Source organism: Chelmon rostratus, chromosome 2 (assembly GCF_017976325.1).
Source record: "Chelmon rostratus isolate fCheRos1 chromosome 2, fCheRos1.pri, whole genome shotgun sequence".
NCBI classification, from domain to species: domain Eukaryota; kingdom Metazoa; phylum Chordata; class Actinopteri; order Chaetodontiformes; family Chaetodontidae; genus Chelmon; species Chelmon rostratus.
Genome location: NC_055659.1, coordinates 23157240 through 23177365, shown reverse-complemented (window position 1 = coordinate 23177365; position 20126 = coordinate 23157240). Strand labels below are relative to the sequence as shown.

Below are 20126 nucleotides of genomic sequence, written 5' to 3'. Positions count from 1 at the left end.
TGATGGAGGCTGGAGGGAGGGTCGGATCTTTACAAAGCCACACAGCTGAAGTGAGGGCCCGCTGAAGCACTTGCAGCTGCAGCTGTCAGTCACATGGCTTACAGTAAAATGGGTGACAGTGAGAAGGGGAGGAAGGATGAGAAAATAGAGAGGGAAGACAGGATGGGGGCTGTGAATCGTGTCAGATCAGGATGACATCACCACATATCGAAAGAGGAATGGTTAAGGAGAAGTAGTGGAGGTGGCAGCAGGAGGGTAGAGAAGCAAAAAGGGGAAACGAGAGGTGAACCCATACACAGGGTTATTCCCAAAAATAAATACAATACACTGCAGGGTAGTGTTCCTTTGGCATTGGTCGAGATAGTCTGGAATGTCGTCTGACTACAAGTTTATATGAGACTGTGGATTTTGCACACACCCTCACACACACGTACAGTTGTGCTTCCTTCACTTTTGGGCACATTACATACACTTACATTCATTTCCTGGAGACGTACCCTAACCCTTACCCCCTTACTACCTGCCTAACCCTAACACTTTCCATAAGCTTAAGCTAAACCTAACCTTACCCAAGTCTTCACCCTAAAATTTAATGGTTTTTGTTATGGGGACTTCCGTTTTGGCCCAATGAGGAAGGTGCCCACACTGTGACTATAAACAGATTTATGTCCCCACAACCTGAATAATACACATGTACACACACACACAGACACACACACACACACACACAAGCAAGTGGACTGAGAAAATAAAACCTTTCAGCCCCCGATTCTACAGTGAACTCTTTAAAAGGGACCATCATTGTATGTGGTTGCTACTGTCTGACTGCCTCTGAGTCTTTGAGCGTATCAGTTTGCTAGTGGCTGATGAGGTTTGCACTGTCTGACAGAAGTGGTAAAGTGATGTTTGTAGAATTACACATTTTAAATAGCTTGAGGAAATTTCAAGTTTCTCGAATTTCTGGCTCTTTAAATGTTGAGTTAAAATTTCTGTGGTGTGGGCAAACCAGGTACTAAGGAAAGGACAAACACTTATGGTATATTGTACGATTATGATCCTACTATGCCACAATCTGGAGTGAATCAAGCAGAATGGCAGTAGTGCACACAGTATTCATTATACTTGGAGTTGGAGAGGGCAATGTTTGTCAGCAGAAGTACAAGTTTTTCAAATTTTCATTTGATGTTTTTACATGGTTTTGTTGGAAACGGGATTTGAACAAATCTTTTTTAGTCATTCATGTTATTTAATATTGCTAGGAGATTTTCATGTTCATTCAAGAACTGTCAAGATTGCTGATGATTAACTTTTTCCAACATGATCATCAGACTGTGTAATCTTATCAGCGGCTATTCAGAGTTATCTGATTCGGAATCTTTGAAGGTTTGCACTTACAAGGAAGTTGATGACTTACTCCTGCAGTATATGATGTACAATATGGTAAAAAAAGTCATGTATCTGAAATAGAAAAAGAAGTAGGTAGACTAAGAAGGTGTAGATGAGTGGGCTGGATTTTTTTCCCTCCTTCCTTTTTTTTCTTTCTTCCTTCTTCTTTTCTTCTTGATCTCTTGCTTGGTTGACAGGTGACTTTTCCTTCATGTTTTTCTGCTTTCTTTAGCTTTTATTCCTTTACTTTCAATGCCTGGCAGCTCTTGTGGAATTCATTAGGCACAGATAAGCCTGACTATATGGTTGTATTACTGCAGTTAAAATTTGTTGGGCCAGTCTCTATCAGTTGGTTAGATGGCCATCAACCAATCACAACAGAGCTCTGAGATGCATCTTTTATCTTGAATTGAAAGCAAACGTCACCTAGTCGCCTAGATGCTCCTGATGAACTAACCACACAGCAGGCACCCACAGTCCCACAATGCACTTGATGAGTCTACTTCCCTCCACTTCCTTTCCCCTCAAACTCCCAGAATGCCACAGCAGGATGGCAAAAAAAGGTAACAAAAAGTTTTAAAAATACACTGTCAGTGACATTACAAACTTTCCCATTGTTTTCATCGCCTGCTCAGTGAACATCAAAGGGGGCCTTTAAAACAGCTCAAGATAGAAATCATGGCCCGCTGGATGATCTGATTTTGAAATAATTCTCCTTTTGTCCCCACCGCCAGCTTCAAACGGGATGGGACGGGCCAAACAATCGCTTTCAAAGATGACACTAGAAACGGGAGAATGGGCATGCTAGTGTAAACCGCCAATGCGCTTTCCATACATCAAAAGAAGTGTCAAAATGAGCCAGGCTCATGATAATCAGATGGTCAATGGGGCAGGGTAATGAGATTTGGAATTAAGAGGACTCAAGGCGAATAAGGCCCCTGGACATCAAAGGGAACATGAGTGAGCCCAGCTCTTCTTTATCAGAAATGTCCCTAGTCGTATGATAATCAGTTTTTATAAACGCTACTATTGTATGTGTGGACTTCAAACACACTGAGCGCCAGGGCTTTATCTGTCTCTCACACGCAGCTGGGCTCTGACTGTGGGAGGGAATGAGAGGGTTGGGGTGGGTGGGGGGAATTTGGTTTGAGTGGTGGAAGGAGAACGGGGCGAGAGAAAGAGTGAGAGAGGTCAACCTCTCCCACCAGTTTGAGACTGATCTGTTTTTCCCAGCAAAGGTCACCAGCTGTTGACCCCACCTCACCCCTTCATTCTCCCCCCTTCCTTTCCCTTCCCCCATTCCTCCCCTCAGTCCTTTTGCTCATGCTCACTGTAGCCACTGTCTGTTGCTCTGTCCCATGTGTGCATTTGTTATTTGTGTGTGTGTGTGTGTGCGTGCGTGTGTGTGTGTGTGTGTTTGCCCAGGCGTGCCTGCATGGCTCATCCTTAACCATTTCAGCCACTGTTTATTCAGGTGGGCCACTGTGGTGTGACCCCTCCTCCCCTTGTACACCAATATGTTTGTGTGTGTGTGTGTGTGTGTGCGTGTGTGCGTGTGTGTGTCCATCTGCTGGCTGAAGGCTAGAAAGGAAGGAGGGACTGACCTTGTTTTGATGAGTGGAACACTTGCTCTCTCTCTCTCTCCCTCTCTCTCCCTCTCTCTCTCTCTCTCTCTCTCTCGTGCTCTTTCTGTCAAACAAACACATACTAACACACACGCACACACACAGACACACATACAGAGATTTGGGCAAAATGGATCCCAAGCAGGTCAGCTCCATGTTGGAAAGGGGGGGTTTAACACAGCTCCTTGGCGTGAAAGCATCGATAAAATGCCCCATGCAGAACCAGCACAGTGCCAGTGGTCGATCTGTATGGGTCAACCCCATCAGATGATATTTCCTCATGACCCTTTCACAGGGCCAGGGATGGATGCAGATCAGAGAGCGAGAAACAGAAAGGGAGCATGTGTATGGACAAATGGAGAGAGTTGAAACTGAAACGCAGCTTCTGATGGTAATTATGTGATGTAATGCACTGTAATTCTCTGGTTTTTCTGTGAAGTGTACAGAACTGCCGTCTGTGGTGACAGTGACTACCAGAGTGTCCTGTGAATTTATTCAGCCTGGGTAGACTAGTTGAGCAGAGCCACATCATATGCACATGTTTTATATAAAAGGAGTCTGTGAGAGAGAGAGGACATATGGGTTAATAACATCAGCTGCATACAAAACACTAAAAACTCCAGTTGTTTATGATAGAATTGGTTCCTTTAGTAAACTTGCTTAAAATAAGTAACCATTGTAATGTAGCTTTCACTTGGGTGAATGGCGAAAGGAAGAATCCCAGTACATGAAGCTATAGCAGTTCTGGAGACTGGTGTCAAGTCTAGTGCTTTTATAGTTTGTTGTGTACCGCATAAAGATACTTTATTTTATCTTTCCTTTTCACACTTTCTCACTTGTTAGCCCCCCCCCCCCCCCCGACCAATTGTGTTAAAGAAAGTGATACTAAATTATATTCCTGTCCCTAGTTAGCACCCAGGCATGTGTCAGATATGTCACCCAGGAAAGTCTTTCATGTATGCTCACATATCACACACACACACACACACACACACACACACACACACACACCAGTTGTATAGGCAGTAGGCAGAAGGATGTCTATCTGTGTGTTCTATATTTACTGTCCGTCTGCTTTGTTCAACATATACCTACTGTGTAATGTTTGCTTATGTGAGTGTGTCTGTCACTTTGTCAGTCAGGCATTGTTTCCACCATCCTCTTCTCCTCCAAATTATTACAGGATACCCCTTGACAGGAGACCCCATAATAGGCCAAAATATAAACAAAAATCTGTCCAGTCCTCTGGCTCACCCAGGCTAGCTAGGCCAGACAAAGCAGAATGATACATCTTAGTGCAATGTTTACTTGTGTGGAGACTCCTAAAAGTGGGATGGTTGTGTTTTTCTAGTCAGCTTTGCAAACTGGAAGTAGAAAGGGTGACATGCCGATGTTCCTCTCTGGGTTCAGGTACATCAGCAGGCCATTTTTTCAGATTTTGCTGTGAAAAGAATGTTAATTGTTTGTTTTGCTGCATCTATTCAAGATGGTTCAAGTCTTGCTTCTCTGTTATCTAGCCAGTAGTCCCCACTCCTTTTTGGCTGGAACTTCTTGAAATTACACAGCCATCTCTCCATTCCATCACACACCGAAGTACTCCAAAAACCCCCTTCAACTGGCCCTGACTGATCACAGAGGCCCCGTCTATCTAATAGATTTTGCGTCTAAGCTCTGTTGAGAAGCACAGGTGTCCTTGGAATTGTTTAAAGAAGGCCAGACTCTGTTTGGAAGCTCTTGAAGTACACATTTTGAGGTGGATGAAGACCACTTTGTTATGTGTGCTCTGCTCTCTTTGTGCCCAAGAGTGGGTTTAGAGAAGCCGGGGGATTTGGAGTGTCTTCCTTGGGTGATGGGAAAAGAACACTGAAGTTAAGCAGGGTCATATTTTCCAAGATAGTGATACTGACACTCATAGGGTAGAGTCGTAGGTCTGTGAGGATTTTCAACCACACCTAATGCCTTTTATGTGTGTTTTTTATTTTCCAGACATCATAATAAGATCCGCAGTATAGATGGTCGGCGTACCAGAGAGCTGGTTTCTGTAGAAACCCTGGACCTGAGCAATAATGACATCACTGAGCTCCGAGGGCACTGCTTCCCTGCAGGCCTCCAAATCAGAGACCTGTAAGTACAATCTCTTAGTATTACAGTGTGTCACATGGAATAACAATCTTTAATACATCTTTTAAAATTTAGGTACTTAGATAACTTTAATAAATAATTTAGTAGTATTTAGAAAAATAAAATTCAACAGAAAAACAGTGCACACAAGATCCCTCATGTTTGTATCCCAAACACCATACTCAAGCTACATAAAGTGTATTAATGAAAACATATGGAGTAAAATTGAGTACAGTATATAACAAAGTATGAAAAGTAAGTCAAGAGAGACAGAAAGAGGGCCATTCATGTTTTAGCTTATTTGAGGTTTGTTAGAAATCTCTTATGCCACAATGTGCTGTTTCTGTGTTCAGATACCTGAGCAACAACAAGATCAGCGTGTCGGAGCTTGGAGCTCTGGACCATCTGGGCTCAACTCTACAAGTCCTGAGACTGAGCCGAAACCGCATCAGCCAGATCCCCGTGAGAGCTTTCCAGCTCCCCAGGCTCACCCATCTGTGAGTACCACTGGATTTCATCAGTTAAACAACATAGTTAGCGTGCTGACAAGATTGTGTTTTGATCTGTCAGAACAGTTCGACCTGCGAAAACAATATTCATTTTCAGCCTAAACACAAACGTCCAAAATGCTAGTTTCCCAGTTGTAGCTTTTGGAGTCGTTACAGAATTAAAAAGAATGAAGTTTAAATGAGGAGGAGTTTGTAGTGTCTGTTGATGGAGGTCTGTGTGTGTTTAACATTTGGAAAGCTATTAGTGTGAGGGGTGGGTAAGGTCTGACTAGGTAAACACCGGAGCCATATTATTGGTAATTTATTGCCATCTTCCATATCCCCAAAGTGGTTAGTACATTTCCCACACCGTGCTCCATTATCTTTGTCAAACTTCCCTCCAGCGTAACAGCGAGGTCGACCTACTTGTAGCTCAACACCTCCACTCCTGAGAGCAAAGGGACTCACGTAATGGGAGTCTCCTCCATTGTGGCTCCAGTAGTTTCCCCAGGTGCCTTTTGTTGGACAGGTGGCCCGGATGACACTGTATCTGCACATGGTTGTGTTGATGCACATCTGACACAAAAGACCTCTGTGAATGTTTATGTTTGCCAACATGGGGGCTTTTATAATCTTCCCACTCACACACACACAGACACACATATTCCAGATGTACAGATTCACTGTTACACGGAGAAACGTCATATGCGAAATGAATAATCGTTGCAGTGTTTAATAACTTACTCCACGTGGTCTTTGATACCTCCTGTTAGTGTCACTGTTAATTCATAAGGTCGGAAGTTGACCCTTGTATGTAAGCTAAATCCTGGGGGTATACAGTGCTGGCCTCATGCCACAGGTGGAAAGGACACCGCTGAGGAATGCCTGCTAAGCCTGGAGTTTGTTAACTGCAAAATGCAGCAGCTCCAGCTGCTACAGGATTCTTTTGTTTTGGCTACAGTGTGATGGATGCTAATATAGAATAAGGGCAAACCATCCCTCAGTCAGTCAAGAGAAAAAAATGTTTTTCCTGCTTTGAAATGGAGGGAACGTTTTGACAGTATGAGTTTGAAGTATGATTAAATGCATCACTGATCTTCTCTCATGATCATTTGGTACATTTCTGTTTGTTTGTCTGTCCACACTGCAGTGAGCTGAACAGGAACCGTATTCGTCAGGTGGAGGGTCTGACCTTCCAGGGTCTGTCCAGCCTGGAGGTCCTCAAGCTGCAAAGAAACAGCATCAGCAAACTCACTGATGGGGCCTTCTGGGACCTGGCCAAGATGAAAGTCCTGTATGTGTTAAAATAGTAATAAAATGAAACAGTATACATAAGCATAGTAGTACATTTACAAAAAATTAGAAATTTGTAGTGTCTGCATGACAGTCATAAAACATGATATCTAACCAAAAATCTGAAACTTACCATCTGATTCGTGAAGTTTGGGTGCAGCTCATAGTTTGGAGCAAGCACCAGCTGCTCCTAGAGACTAATCCCATTTGCACTGGTTACTGATTATTACAGGAGTACTCATCCAAACCTTTATAAAAATAAGACATTTTAGTATTTACTGGAACTTGCGCACTATTGCAACAATCACACCTTGTCCTGCTGACCTGCAATTTTTACACATTACTTCAACTGCATGCAAAATAACACAGTAATGGTCACAATTACACTGCAGTTTTTCTGAGACAGCACAGCCAATTTAGTAATTTCAGGGTGCAACAATTACCACCAAACTCCTGCCATCCTGTTGCCTGTAAACCCCTGTGTCCAAATCCTCAATGTCCTAATTCCTGGTGATACTTATTTTGCTTATTCTTGTCTCTTGCAGTCACTTGGACTACAACAGCCTGACAGAGGTGAACAGTGGCTCACTATACGGCCTGACCTCCCTTCAGCAGTTATTCCTCAGTAACAACTCTATAGCCCGCATCAACGCTGACGGATGGAAGTTCTGCCAAAAGCTGAGGGAACTGTGAGTACTAGCATTTAAATTAGCCCGAACATTCAGACTCTTGTGCCAGATGTCCTCTTCCAGTAGACAGTGGTTAAAGTTCCTAAACCTAGAATTATGAACTGCAGTGCAAGAAAGTTGCAAGCAATGAATGCAGGGCATACGTTTTTCAATTAAAAAAATAAAAATATGTTTATAACACCAACTGCGAAGTAAAATTTTGCTCTGTCTTTAGGGATCTAAACCACTTGTCCTATAGCCTGAGAACACTCCCCACCCCCACCCATATCATCCATCTACCTTCCGAAGGGTTAAATGACATTGTGCCTTAACACTCAATACGCTACGCTATTCTCAGAATAAGCCTGTTTATCCCATAATTAGAACTGGGCTCAACAACACTCGAGCTCTTCGACAAGAGTTTTTGTGCTCAGTTCTGAAGCGCAGGGGTTTAGCAAACCGGCATGTAATCCTCTACCGGTTGTGTTGTGGTAATTACCCTGAAGGATCGCCTTCACGGCCTTTGTCTACGGAATGAGGAGTTATTATCTGAGAGCTGTTCCCGTTCTGTTGACACGACTGTCCCATTGCTGCTGTAAAGTGCTTTGCTCAGCTGAGGCGTTGCTAACTGCGAGGTAACCTGGGGTATCTGTGGCGCCTATGTTTGTTTATGTCTAACAGTCAGACAGGATAACGATATATATGGCGTTCACCTTAGTTTGCTCTGTGTATCTCAATGCTGTTTCCTGTGCGCACATCTGTGAATGAAAGATTGCATCCAGCACCATCCCTGAATCACCCCCCCAACGCTGCACCAGTCAGCAATTATGTGATTTGAGTTATGATGACCCCAATGACTGATAGAAAAGAGTGACTTGTCTTTATGTGGAGCCGGTTATTGCATTCCCAATGCAAGGCTGAGCTGGTCATCAGGGAGAATCTCTGCACACATGACTGGTCAAGCAAACCTGAAGCCTGGCCACGGAGACCGATGACAAGGGCCACAGAGAGGCCAATGAAATGCACAACACTGCCTTTGACCACCACATGTTAATTTAAACACAAGATACTTGTGCTCAAAAAGAGGATTCATTCTCAGTGAAAAACCTTGGAGCTCTAATCTGCCTCTATACATGCCAAAGAGCAGTGATTCCTAACACGTCTCTGGTGAAAAATATCATTATTGGATTTATCAATAAGTAGTTCATACGTACTATAAAAATGTTCTCACAAGCCATTGAAACAAGGCTTCATTTTCACCTTGTTTCTCAAGTAAATTTCCTCGAGTCAAGTGTCATCTTCTTACTAGCAGTGTTGTTTCTTTCCAAATTACACAAGTGAATCTGCTTGGAAATCCATGGACTGTTCTCATCCCATTTGGATTTCCTCCAGCTGTGCAAGAAAAAAGAGATTTGATAGGAAAATAAGTAACATTTTAAGGGCTGCAGTTCACATGAGTGACAGTATATTCCCCTGGGGTTTACCACATGCTCAAGTAAGCTTATAAATGGAGGTTGTAGCCATGCAAAGTTCCAACCAAGAATGTATTTTCTTCCCTGTCAAACAGTTAGGACCTCAGTTGAGCTCTAAGGTCTGTTAAGCCCATTCTCTGTTAACATCTTGTGGTGAAGAAAAACGCACAATGGAAAAGCACATCACAGAGTGGCAAATAGACATTGAATCAGCCATGAAATTTAAGTATAATGATGTCGCGAGCTGCCTCAGCATTCTGCCAACCTGTCATCTCCTTCCAGACCTCACACAGAACATTTCTCTTTCTTCCCCGTTTTTCCTCTCTTTCTCTCTGTCTCCATGTCTGCCTCTGTCCTCTGCTCTGTCTGTCTTGCGCTCTGTTTCTCTCTCCAGGAATCTGTCGTACAACAACTTGACTCGTCTGGATGAAGGCAGTCTGGCTGTGCTGGGGGATCTCCACACTCTCCGTCTGGGCCACAACTCCATCAGCCACATCACCGAGGGAGCCTTCAAAGGCCTCAAGGCCGTACGCATCCTGTAAGTACCAACCCCTCCCTGACCGCCATTACCAAGCCCCAAATGACCCCCAACAACCCATTCATTACAGTTTTGCCCCAGCTGACAATCAGGCAAAGATGTGCCACTTGGGAGCAGTGAAAGCTGAGATGTTTAATATTGGTTTTGCCTCTGTGATATTTGATATTTAGGCTTACGCAGTCCCTTCATTTAACTTCAGAAAGCAGGAGTTGTTGACTCTTCGAGACGGGTTTGATCTCAATTGCATTCTTTTCTGTTCATGAGGTTTCTTTTGTTTTTACGAGGTGTTCATGCATCACTATTGCCGTTCCTGTGGCAACTCATTATTTTTCTTGTGTCTTTTCTCACTTTGTTCCTTTTGTCTGGTTTTGTTTTTGGGTTTCTGTTTTGTCTGGAGCACTGGTTCCCAACAAACTTGGATCTAAAAGTGTTCCACATCGCTCACCTCCCTCGAGATCCTTCCTCGCTTTTAAAGGCCATGAATAAAGACAGAGGTTTCTTTTCCTCCCGATCCACCTTTTGCACAAAAAGCCCAAAGGCCTAAAGAAAGAAAAGGAGGGAATGAAAGGGAGAAAGTCAGGGGATAAATCCAGGAGAAAGACTTGGGGGTCTTGGTTCCTAACCAAGGTCTTCTTGGCTATGCCTTCCTCTTGGTGAGAGAGCCAGAGAGGAGAGTTGTGCCAGAACTTGCTAGACAAGCTTTCTCTCACAACTGGGTGACAAGCCAAGGCACATAAGGCCTCTCTCTGCTGGCACACTGGGTGCTAGATAACTAGCTACAGAGGGAAATAGTGGGTGGGATAGGGAGCTTAGCTTGTGCCCGCCCTATCTGAGTCCTTCTCTCATGTTTCCCTTTCTTGTCTTTAATTGCTCACTTTGTTTCTTTTGGCTTTAGTTTTTTAAAGCACACTTAATACCCATTTTTCTCCTCTGTTCTCCTAAATGTACTCTGTCATCTCCTCGTGTTATCCCCCAATACAAGTACTATCTCTGTCTTGATTTTGCATAATCTTTTCTCTCCTTTTCTTGTATTGCTCTTGCTCTCTGTGTCTTTGAGGCAGGCCTAATCTAATCAGTGGTGGGGAGGACAGCCATGGGTTGGGCCCTGAAAAGGAGCCGGGGGAGCTTTAATTGGGCCTGCGCTGCTGGTCATGCTGGCATGGGGCTAGAGCCTGCATCGGGGTGTGAAAGCTCCAAACAAGCCAGCCTGCCCTCTAATTCGGCCACGGGGGTCGTTGGCTCATCGGGGCCCCCCTTCTCAGTGCCCGGTCTCCCTGCTCTACAGCCCCCACCACTGGCCTTGCTTTAACAAGGCAACGGCCATTCACATTCAGCCAGCCAGAAAGAGTAGGAAATTGGCAGGCCCTGTCCAGTCCAACTAAGACAGCGGCCAATGGAGACTGAAAAGAACCAGAGGGGGATAAGAGAAGTTGGAAAGCAAAAGGAGGAGGAGCGGAGGTGCTATTGTGGAGATGGTGGAGGGTGTGCCTGACCATCAACCTCAAAGGCCTTTCTCAAGTTTGAAAGAAAGTCTTTTAATGGTTCAGAGGAGTCCTCCGACTCTGTTGTTTTTCTTTTCAATTACCATTCAGAAGGGTGGCTCCTCTGCAGCTATGACTTCACCTACCGAGGTAGTTCTTTAGACCCTGCAAGGGGAAATAAAGTGCATTCAACAAGTGTTTGGAAACCCCCGAATGCTCTAAAAGAAGCCCCCATTTCTCTTTTCTTTCTTTTCATGGAATCTATTTTGTCTTTGCCCAGTCATGGCTAAGCTCGCCTCCTAACCTCATTAAAGACTCTCGGCTTTAGTTTTGGCTGTGCCATACCTGCCGCCATCGGACGAATAGACCCAACTGTTTGGCCTCTCACAAGGCATTGTGTTCCCGCCAATCCCTCCATGCTGTCATGAATTATACATGTCTTTCCCTGTGCTGGGTTTGCCTCAACACACCAATGCACATGCACACATACTTGCATGCACTACTCCACCCCTCTAAGGAAAGAATGTGCTTGGTTGGCAGAGCAGAGCGGCAGAGGGGCTCTTAAGGCCAGGTGCAGAGGGGGGAGGATGATGTAGGGAGGGAGCGAGGGTGGGAGTGTGGGCAAAGGGGTAACCCGTGACTTCCAGACCATCCTCTGCCAGGGCTGTGTAACGCTTCAGTGCTGGCAGACCCTGTCCCTGTTCTCCTCCTTCCCTCCCACCTTCCATCTTTCTTATCCCCCTCTTTTCTCTCATTCTCCGCAGGGAGCTGGACCATAACGACATCTCGGGCACAATAGAGGACACCAACGGGGCCTTCTCTGGATTGGACAGCCTCAACAAGCTGTGAGTGTCTCCTCTCGTTCTTTCTTTTAATTCCCTCTGCCTCTCCTTCGCTATCAACCCCTCCTTTTCACCCCCCTCTGCTGTTCTTCAGAAACAATCAGAGAAACAGAATTTAGCTTTTTTCTTCCATCCAAAAGTTTCCCTCCAAATCCCGACTCGCTCCTTGCTGCCAGCCAAATTCAGCTAGTCCAATTAATGGCCACAGGGTGTGTGATATCTCTCCCCGCAGGACCCCACACTTCACTTGGTAGGGAAGTCACTGCAGTGACTTATAGGGCCCCTCTTCATTTTCTTACAAGACTTGTTCAAAGGTAATTTTTTAACTCCCGTCATCCTGTGGAAGCTCAGGCCAGTTTGTCTCCATTTCAGTCTGGCTTTCGCTTTATGATTTCATTGTGTCACTCTAGCTTAATGGCCAAACTGTGTTCTCTTTCCCTCTAATGGTTCAAGAAGGAGATACAGTGGATCTGTTTTTTATATTTTTTCATGATCACTCAGTGATTTTCATCAAGGCAGCTTGTAAAAAGTTCAATGTCAAAAATTGGCAATTTGAGAAATTACAGAGGATGTGGAGTTTTGGCTCTGAGTGGCAACCATCAACCTGCAGGATGAAAAGATGATGTCCAGCAAAGATGGTTCCCAGTGTGAGCACCGCTGAAAGAGAAAGAACTGGAGAAGAAGAGAGAGAAAGGGCTTTTCTTTAAGCTGGCAGGGGTTCGTTCCCCAATAGGCTTATTTCTATTTCTCCTCCATGCCTCCGCTCCTCTCGTCCCCTCTTTCCCAGTGCTTGTTGTTTGGAACTGAGAGAGGGTGAAATTGAGGGCTGCATTCAGTCATCAACATCAAACGCCTCACACGCCCCGCCCTCTGACCCTGCCCCTTTTGTCACGGCGTTGGCGGAAGCGGCCCGCTGCATCCCAACGCTGGCAAAGCAAACCATGGGAAAAAGAGATGCAGAAAAGAGAGAAGGGGCGAAACATCAAAGTGTCCACCACACACACTGGGTTTTCTTAAAGCAGCTTGTGAATGCCGCCACATGGGAGGGAAGTGGATCTTATAGATCTAAGCCAAGAGAAAACGATGAGTGGATCTTGGATTGTAGTCTGTTGTTTTTTGGGGTTTTTTTTGGGGTTTTTTTTATATCTCCAAAATAAAAGTTGCAAAAACGACAAACTAGTCCTCTCATCGTCCCTGTGACAAGACAGCCGTTTGTTTGTGTGTACATGTGGATGAGTTCGAACACTGGGGTCTTCATTGTGAACCAGCCAGCCGTGTCTCCTCTTCCTGTGAAGCAAATACTACAACAGGAGAGCGACGAGGGAAGGGAGGTGGCAGCGGGGAGAAGGTGGAAGGAGGGATTAGGACCCCAAATCACAGGGAACAGCAGCTCACTTCTTGACTCAAACCAGGCTTGACAGGCACACACACACACACACACACACACACAAAATCACATGGTTGCATGTATGTCCTTACAAGCTCTGCAGGGAAAAGAGCTACCACACACACACACACACACACACACACACACACACACACACACACACACACACACACAAAGACATACACAGCCCCGCCTGGTCATTGCTATTAAATTCTAATAAAGATAAAAGTGGTCTTTGAAGAGCGGCACAGAGTCCAGGTGCCCCCCCCCCCCCCCACACACACACACACACACACATTCAAACTCCAACCCCATCCAGTCTCCCTCACCCTTCCTCCGGGCTAATCTCCGCACAGTTCAGATTTCCAATACCCCAATCCCCTCACTCTTATCAGATTCAGCCTTGCTAATTGTGCTTCTCTCCTTCTCTTGCTCTCTCTTTTCACCCCCCTCTTCTCACTCCCTTCTTCCCCTCTTCTCTCTCTCTTCATCTATCGACGCCCTTCATGTTTGGAAACGGCAGGACTCTGTTTGGAAACAAGATCAAGTCGGTGGCCAAGAAAGCCTTCTCTGGCCTGGAGACCCTGGAACACCTGTGAGTATCCCACAATGCAACCAGCCAGAGAAAGAGAGAGAGAGGGAGAGAGTGAGGAAGAGAGGGTTGGGTGGTGGTGGACGGGTATTGCCAAAAGTAGCTGGCAGAGAGCAGGCTGCTAGCAATTTAATAGCGTCTTTGTAAAAGGAGAAGACAGGCTTTTGCGAGCGCCCAGCTGCTTCTCTCTCGTTAGCCTAGCACAATCTCAACTTTGGCCCTTTTTTCCTGCCTCTGCGCAGGAACAAAGTTATTGAGCATATGGCGAGCTCCGTAGAAGAAATGGAATTCCTATAAGCTCTTTCACAGGCCTTTGTCAAATGAGGGCAGGGAGTAATGGAAAAGCTGGCATGATCCTCAGACATGCATATGTTTCCACCTTGGTTAAAAGTCAGATCCTTGCTAATGAAAACCTGTGCGTGTGTGTGCAATGTGGATACAGTTGATGTGACAATGCGTCATGTCCCAACAGGAACTTGGGAGACAATGCTATTCGTTCCATCCAGCCTGATGCCTTCAGTAAAATGAAGAACCTCAAAACCCTGTGAGTTGTGCTGATGCATTTACACAAATACACATCATCTACGTGCACGAATCCACACACTCAGAAAACAGCCAGCAGCAGATTCACACCCACAGACGCCTCGAGTCCCTCTGTGCTTTTGGAGCCGCACACACTCTCGGAAACACATATTCAGTTACAGGAGCAATAGATAGATGTGACATATACCACATGTACTTACCTCTCTCCTCTCCTCTCCTCTCCTCCACAGTCTCATTCAGAGCGACAGCTTCCTGTGTGACTGCCAGCTCCACTGGCTGCCCAACTGGTTGGCGACACGTGCTCTGCAGGCCGGTGTCAATGCCACCTGTGCCCACCCGGAGAGCCTCAAGGGCACCAGCATCTTCCAGGCCCCGTCCAGCAGCTTTGTGTGTGGTGAGTTGTGTGTGTGCTTCATCTGTGTTTATGTGGGCGGGTGTGTTGAGCAAGAGCCACACTGACAGCTGCTCTGTTCTGTTATTTACATAGTTGCACATATTTGTTTGCGTGGTGTTTTGTTTAGCTCTGCATTTGCACACAGACATGCTAATGGTTCTTGTGTGTGTTGTATTTGGCTCTTTCACATCCATTTACTGAGAGACCTTTGTGATGTTTGACATTAGACCACACGTGTGATTTATGCTTCCTTCTTAAAGTCACATTGTCTTTTCTTTATATCTCGTCCCTGCACTCACTGTCCTCACACCTTTTTTCACTTTCTTTCTTCCCCCCTCTTCTGTCCACCTTCAGACGACCTTCCAAAGCCCCAAATCACCGTGCAGCCAGAAACTACAGTGACAGTCCTCGGTAGCGACGTCCGTCTCACCTGTACGGCCGCGAGCAGCAGCTCCTCTCCCATGACCTTTGCTTGGCGTAAGGACCAAGAGCTGCTTCGCCACGCCGAGACAGAGAACTATGCCCACGTGCGCGCTCACCACCAAGGCGCTACATCTCACGCGGCAGGTGCAGGTGGAGGCGTGATGGAGTACACCACTATCCTGCACCTGCGGCACGTCACCTTTGCCCACGAGGGCCGTTACCAGTGCATCATCACCAACCACTTTGGCTCCACCTACTCCAGCAAGGCCCGCCTCATTGTCAATGGTAGGTTGTTTTTTTTAAAGGCATTTGGTGCTCAGTAAAGGCCTCATTTACGTTAAGATTGACTATATTATTATTACTATTATCAAAGGGGAGAGGTGGGTTATTATTGTGGTCCTAAAAATACAATTAAAATGGGAGGGAAATTGAAGAACATTAGAGATCCAGTGTCATGTCAAGTCAAGATAGACAGAAAAAAACATGCCACTCCAGTATCTCTGTTGATATGTGTGTCATTACATCATTTCCACCAAATAAAATGCCTGTTAAGTTATAACTTGTCTGAGTTTCAGTTGTCCTGTTTTGACAGAGAAGCGATTGAGATTAGTGGCCATGCTGATTTTCTTCTCTTTCGCTTGAATAAAGTCTCTCTGGCTCAGGCCTCCATCTCTCCAAGGATGGTATTCGGAACAAATTGATTTAGCTGCATGTCAGCGCTAACAGGGCCCATCTCTTCTGCGCTCTGTCACTCTGCTTTTCTGCAAATGGAGTATTTATCTAGACTGGAGTTTGGTTCCCTGCCCAAGTCTGCATCAGACCTCCAGCTACTTCGGGGCTTGACTTCGAATGCCAGCACCAGCTGTGAAAATGTGGGTAGAGGAACTGAATGCGTAATGCTCTGCAGTCCTGAACAACTGCTGTGAAGGTTATTAACCCAAACCTGCTGCAACAGGGTTTGTGATCAGCTCACGTGTGAGCGCACAGCTGTATCAGGATGAATGAGGAAACCTCTTGAAAAATGAGGAGGACAGTCGATTCTCCTGAATACACAGACATTGAAGAAGTTGATGCCGTTTGCACAGAGTGTGGTGATGTAAACAGTGTCACGTCTGTCCGCAGTTCTCCCATCCTTCGTGAAGACTCCCAGGGACAGCACCATCAGGACGGGCCACACAGCGAGGCTGGAGTGCGCCGCAGAGGGCCACCCGGCACCGCAGATCGCCTGGCAGAAGGACGGCGGCACGGATTTCCCCGCAGCCCGGGAGCGGCGCATGCACGTCATGCCCGACGACGACGTTTTCTTCATCATGGACGTCAAGCCGGAGGACATGGGCGTGTACAGCTGCACAGCCAAAAACACAGCGGGCACTGTGTCTGCCAACGCCACCCTCACCGTACTGGGTAAGAGCTGTGTATATTTCCTGCCTGTAGTTTAGTTGAGCTGATATTGGCTCTTTTTTGACTTGTGCTCAGTGTTGATAATTTTCCCACATGCCTAAAAAATGAGCACTTGTAAATAGCTCAGCGCTCAGCTGGGAATTGGTCAGTCCGAGGCTGCAGAATGAGAGGCTTTATATTTTTCTTTTCTCTGCAGCTGTGGCCTTGCTGCATGTCAAGGGCCAAAGGTCACAGTTGGGGGTCAAAGGGGGGATGGTAGGGAAGCAGGGGGGGCTCACAGAGGGGTGTTTGTTAGGCATTCCCACCCCCCCTTCTCCTCTCTCGGTGGGAGGGACAGTCATGGCTGCTTCACTGCAGGCCTCAGTGCTCCCAGTTTATTGGCTGTTTTACACTGTTAAATCAAACAAAACGGAGCTGCTCTCCTATAACCATCTCAGGACATAGATCATCTTTGTCCTTTGTCTTTGAACTGAGCAAAGCAGTCCCTTGTTGGACAGAACTAAAAAAAAAAAAAAAGTTAGGGGGTTTCCTTGCTAACATACAATAATTAGAAGCCTTAAGTGTGCACTGAAAAGCCCAGAAGCAACAGTTCCTATATTTAACATGGTCAGACCGGTCAAAGAAGTCTTTAAGTGACACATTTGCATGTTGTGCGACTTGTGAGAGACTTCAGACTTCACAGCAGTTCAAGCTAATTGAGTTGAGTGCTAATCCACCCAACAATGTAAAATATTGAAGCGAGCGACCATGCCTCTGGACTGAATCTGTGATGTTTGGGTTTGAGAGACGGAAGGGAAGGAGGAGAGGGGGGTGGCTGCAGTCGAGGGGCCCCTGTCTGGAAAAGAGTGGCGGGGGAGAAAAATGGGAGCTAAAGAAGAGCTGGAATGGAGGAGTCTGTGTGTGTGGGGGAAGGTAGGCAAGTGGGATTTAGAGAAAAGAAAGGGTGGAGGGGAAGGGGGGTTAGTAAGGATGAGGGGATTGATGGAGAGGGAGAAAGTATTGATAGAGGAGAGTGGGACGACTGAAGTGGGTTAAGTGAGATCTCTTAATCTGTGTATGTCCCACTGTGAGGGGAAGTGCTCAGTCTGAGAGGAGAGGCCTACCTTAACACATACACACACACACACACACACACTCAGCTGAATGCGCTCCATTCAGCAGAATGAGAAGCTGCCAGGAAAACACAGAAAACATTGTTCTGAAGAGGACTCTGTCCCGACAGAAATCCTGTTTGTGTGCTGTAATTAAATTGTATGAGTTTGTCTGAATCACAGATGCATAAATATGATTGTTAGATGAGGCTGTCATCATGAGATGAGCTTTCAGTCTCAGAACATCACACTTTGTGCTCTGTCGGGCTGACTCATCAGTCTGTAGTCAATACTGTGAACAACCTGAGCTGCAGCAGAAACCTGAGAGCAGAAGACTTTGATGCTGTAGAATAACAATAGAATCACAGCTAACGCTGACCTCAGGTCTGACCTCAGTCTCCAGGCTTTGATGAGAATCGCTCCTCTCCTCCACAGAAACACCTCACCTGGCCCAGGACCTGGAGGACCGCAGCGTGGTGGTCGGGGACACGGTGGCCCTGCAGTGTAAGGCCCTGGGCAGCCCGCCGCCCCGCATCACCTGGCTGCGCAACGACCAGCCGCTGCGCCCCTCCGACAGACACCACTTCACCCCGGGGAACCAGCTGCTGATCATCGGCTCCGCCTCGCTGGAGGACGCCGGCCGCTACACCTGCCTCATGTCCAACACGCTGGGCACGGAGCGCGCTCACAGCCAGCTGGTGGTGACCCGGCGCCGCAGCCCCTGCGCGCCGCCAGCGGGGCCGAGCACGGTCACTATAGGGATCATAGTCATCGCTGTGGTGACGAGTATTGTGGTGACGTCGCTGGTGTGGGTGTGCATCATCTACCAGACCAGGAAGAAGAGCGAGGAGTGCAGCGTCACCAACACAGGTGAACTCAGGTCTACTCTGTCCTGGTAGCATGGCTAAAAATAGAAAGATAGTCAGCGGTTGTGTCTGTCTGAAGTAAGCCGTCACATCCAGTACATCCATAATGAACTACAACTTCTGCTGCCAACAGCCATTTTTCTTATTAACTCATCTGCCAGTTATTTTTCGATCAGTCGTTCAGTTTATGAAATAAGAAAAGTTTTGAGGGCCCAAGGTGAAACGTTCAAATGTTCATGTTTATATCCAACCGACCACTCAAAGATATTTAATTTTAAATTAGACAACGAAACGAAAACCAGCAAATGTTTAGAAGCTGACTTAAATGATAAATCAATGATAGTTTAAAATGAACATAGTGAATAAAAATGAATTAATCGACAGTCTGAGCTCGAGGGTCACAGCATCCACCGCTCTGGGTGTAACGTCTCCTTCTTCTCTCGCAGACGAGACGATAGTTCCTCCGGACGTGCCCAGCTACCTCTCCTCCCAGGGCACCCTGTCCGAGCGGCAGGATGTGTGTATCCGCGTGGAGGCCGGCGGTGGACCTCAGCCCAACGGACACGTCGGAGACACCACAGGTACCCGACAGCTCGTCTCTGCTCGGCCCGCCAAATGTTTGTGCTCGCCAGCAGTTTCTCCCACTTCCCATGAGCACAGTGGGAGCGTTGCATAACGATGAAAGGAGCGCTGCTGTCTGAAGGCCTGCTCAGCATCAGAAATAATTGCAGCAGACACACTAACCACAGTGTTGACATACAGTTGTTGATTCTGCGCCTCCAAATCATTTCTCCTCTCTCCCCCCGCCTGCAGGTTTCGACGGCGCAGTCGTATGTACAGATTGTATGGAGAACGGCAGCAGCTACTCCAAGGATCCTGACTACCTGACGCACGGGTTCGGCCCTGCCGGAGGCATGGAGTACCAACAGCACTCTGCTCCCCCTCCACACCCTCACTGTCACCCGGGGGAGCAGCATAACGCGGGGCCACACTCCACCCTGCTCTACAACGGGACACCCAACGGGATCCGAAAGGACATTCAAGGATTTCCAAAAAATCACAATCCCTTACAACTGAACCATGAGAGAAGAGGTGAGGTGATCAGTGTTGTGAGTTTAAATGTACTTTTGAAAGGAGTTTTGTAGCCCCCAGCACCCCCACTACTGCTAACAAATGCCAACAACCAGATCCCATAGACAAAAACCCTTTTTTAACACCCCAAAGTGCCCCAGTTCTTCTAGGAATATCATTTATATCAGCTGGTGCCCTGAGAAACTACCAGCTATTTAGGAACCTTTTTAAAGGCAAATTCCTTTTAATGTGATTGTTGATGGATTGGCTCCTACCAGCATTTGACAGCTCATCATAGTTGCACACCCAGAGCCCCTCAGGTTATCTCTCTGAAAACACTGTAAAGAAGCGCTGAGCACCAAACCTCTGGCAGGTCTGGGCCTGTTCTGGGATTGAGCTTCTTTAGCGAGGAGTAATACCAGTGGAATTGGCCTCCAAATACCA

At 46.5% G+C, this 20126-nt stretch overlaps 1 protein-coding gene across 1 annotated transcript in view; it reads left to right on the top strand.

Annotated features, from left to right (window-relative positions):
* Positions 1–20126, top strand: part of lrig1 (leucine-rich repeats and immunoglobulin-like domains 1) — a 38244-nt gene that overhangs the window by 15938 nt on the left and 2180 nt on the right. Inside the window, exons 4-17 of the mRNA XM_041957260.1 lie at positions 4998–5135; positions 5486–5629; positions 6771–6914; positions 7459–7602; positions 9448–9591; positions 11837–11917; positions 13825–13896; positions 14366–14437; positions 14667–14830; positions 15185–15538; positions 16376–16657; positions 18181–18615; positions 19058–19192; positions 19425–19703. Of these exons, the coding sequence (XP_041813194.1) occupies positions 4998–5135; positions 5486–5629; positions 6771–6914; positions 7459–7602; positions 9448–9591; positions 11837–11917; positions 13825–13896; positions 14366–14437; positions 14667–14830; positions 15185–15538; positions 16376–16657; positions 18181–18615; positions 19058–19192; positions 19425–19703 (2588 nt within the window). The remainder of the gene's footprint in view (positions 1–4997; positions 5136–5485; positions 5630–6770; positions 6915–7458; positions 7603–9447; positions 9592–11836; positions 11918–13824; positions 13897–14365; positions 14438–14666; positions 14831–15184; positions 15539–16375; positions 16658–18180; positions 18616–19057; positions 19193–19424; positions 19704–20126) is intronic.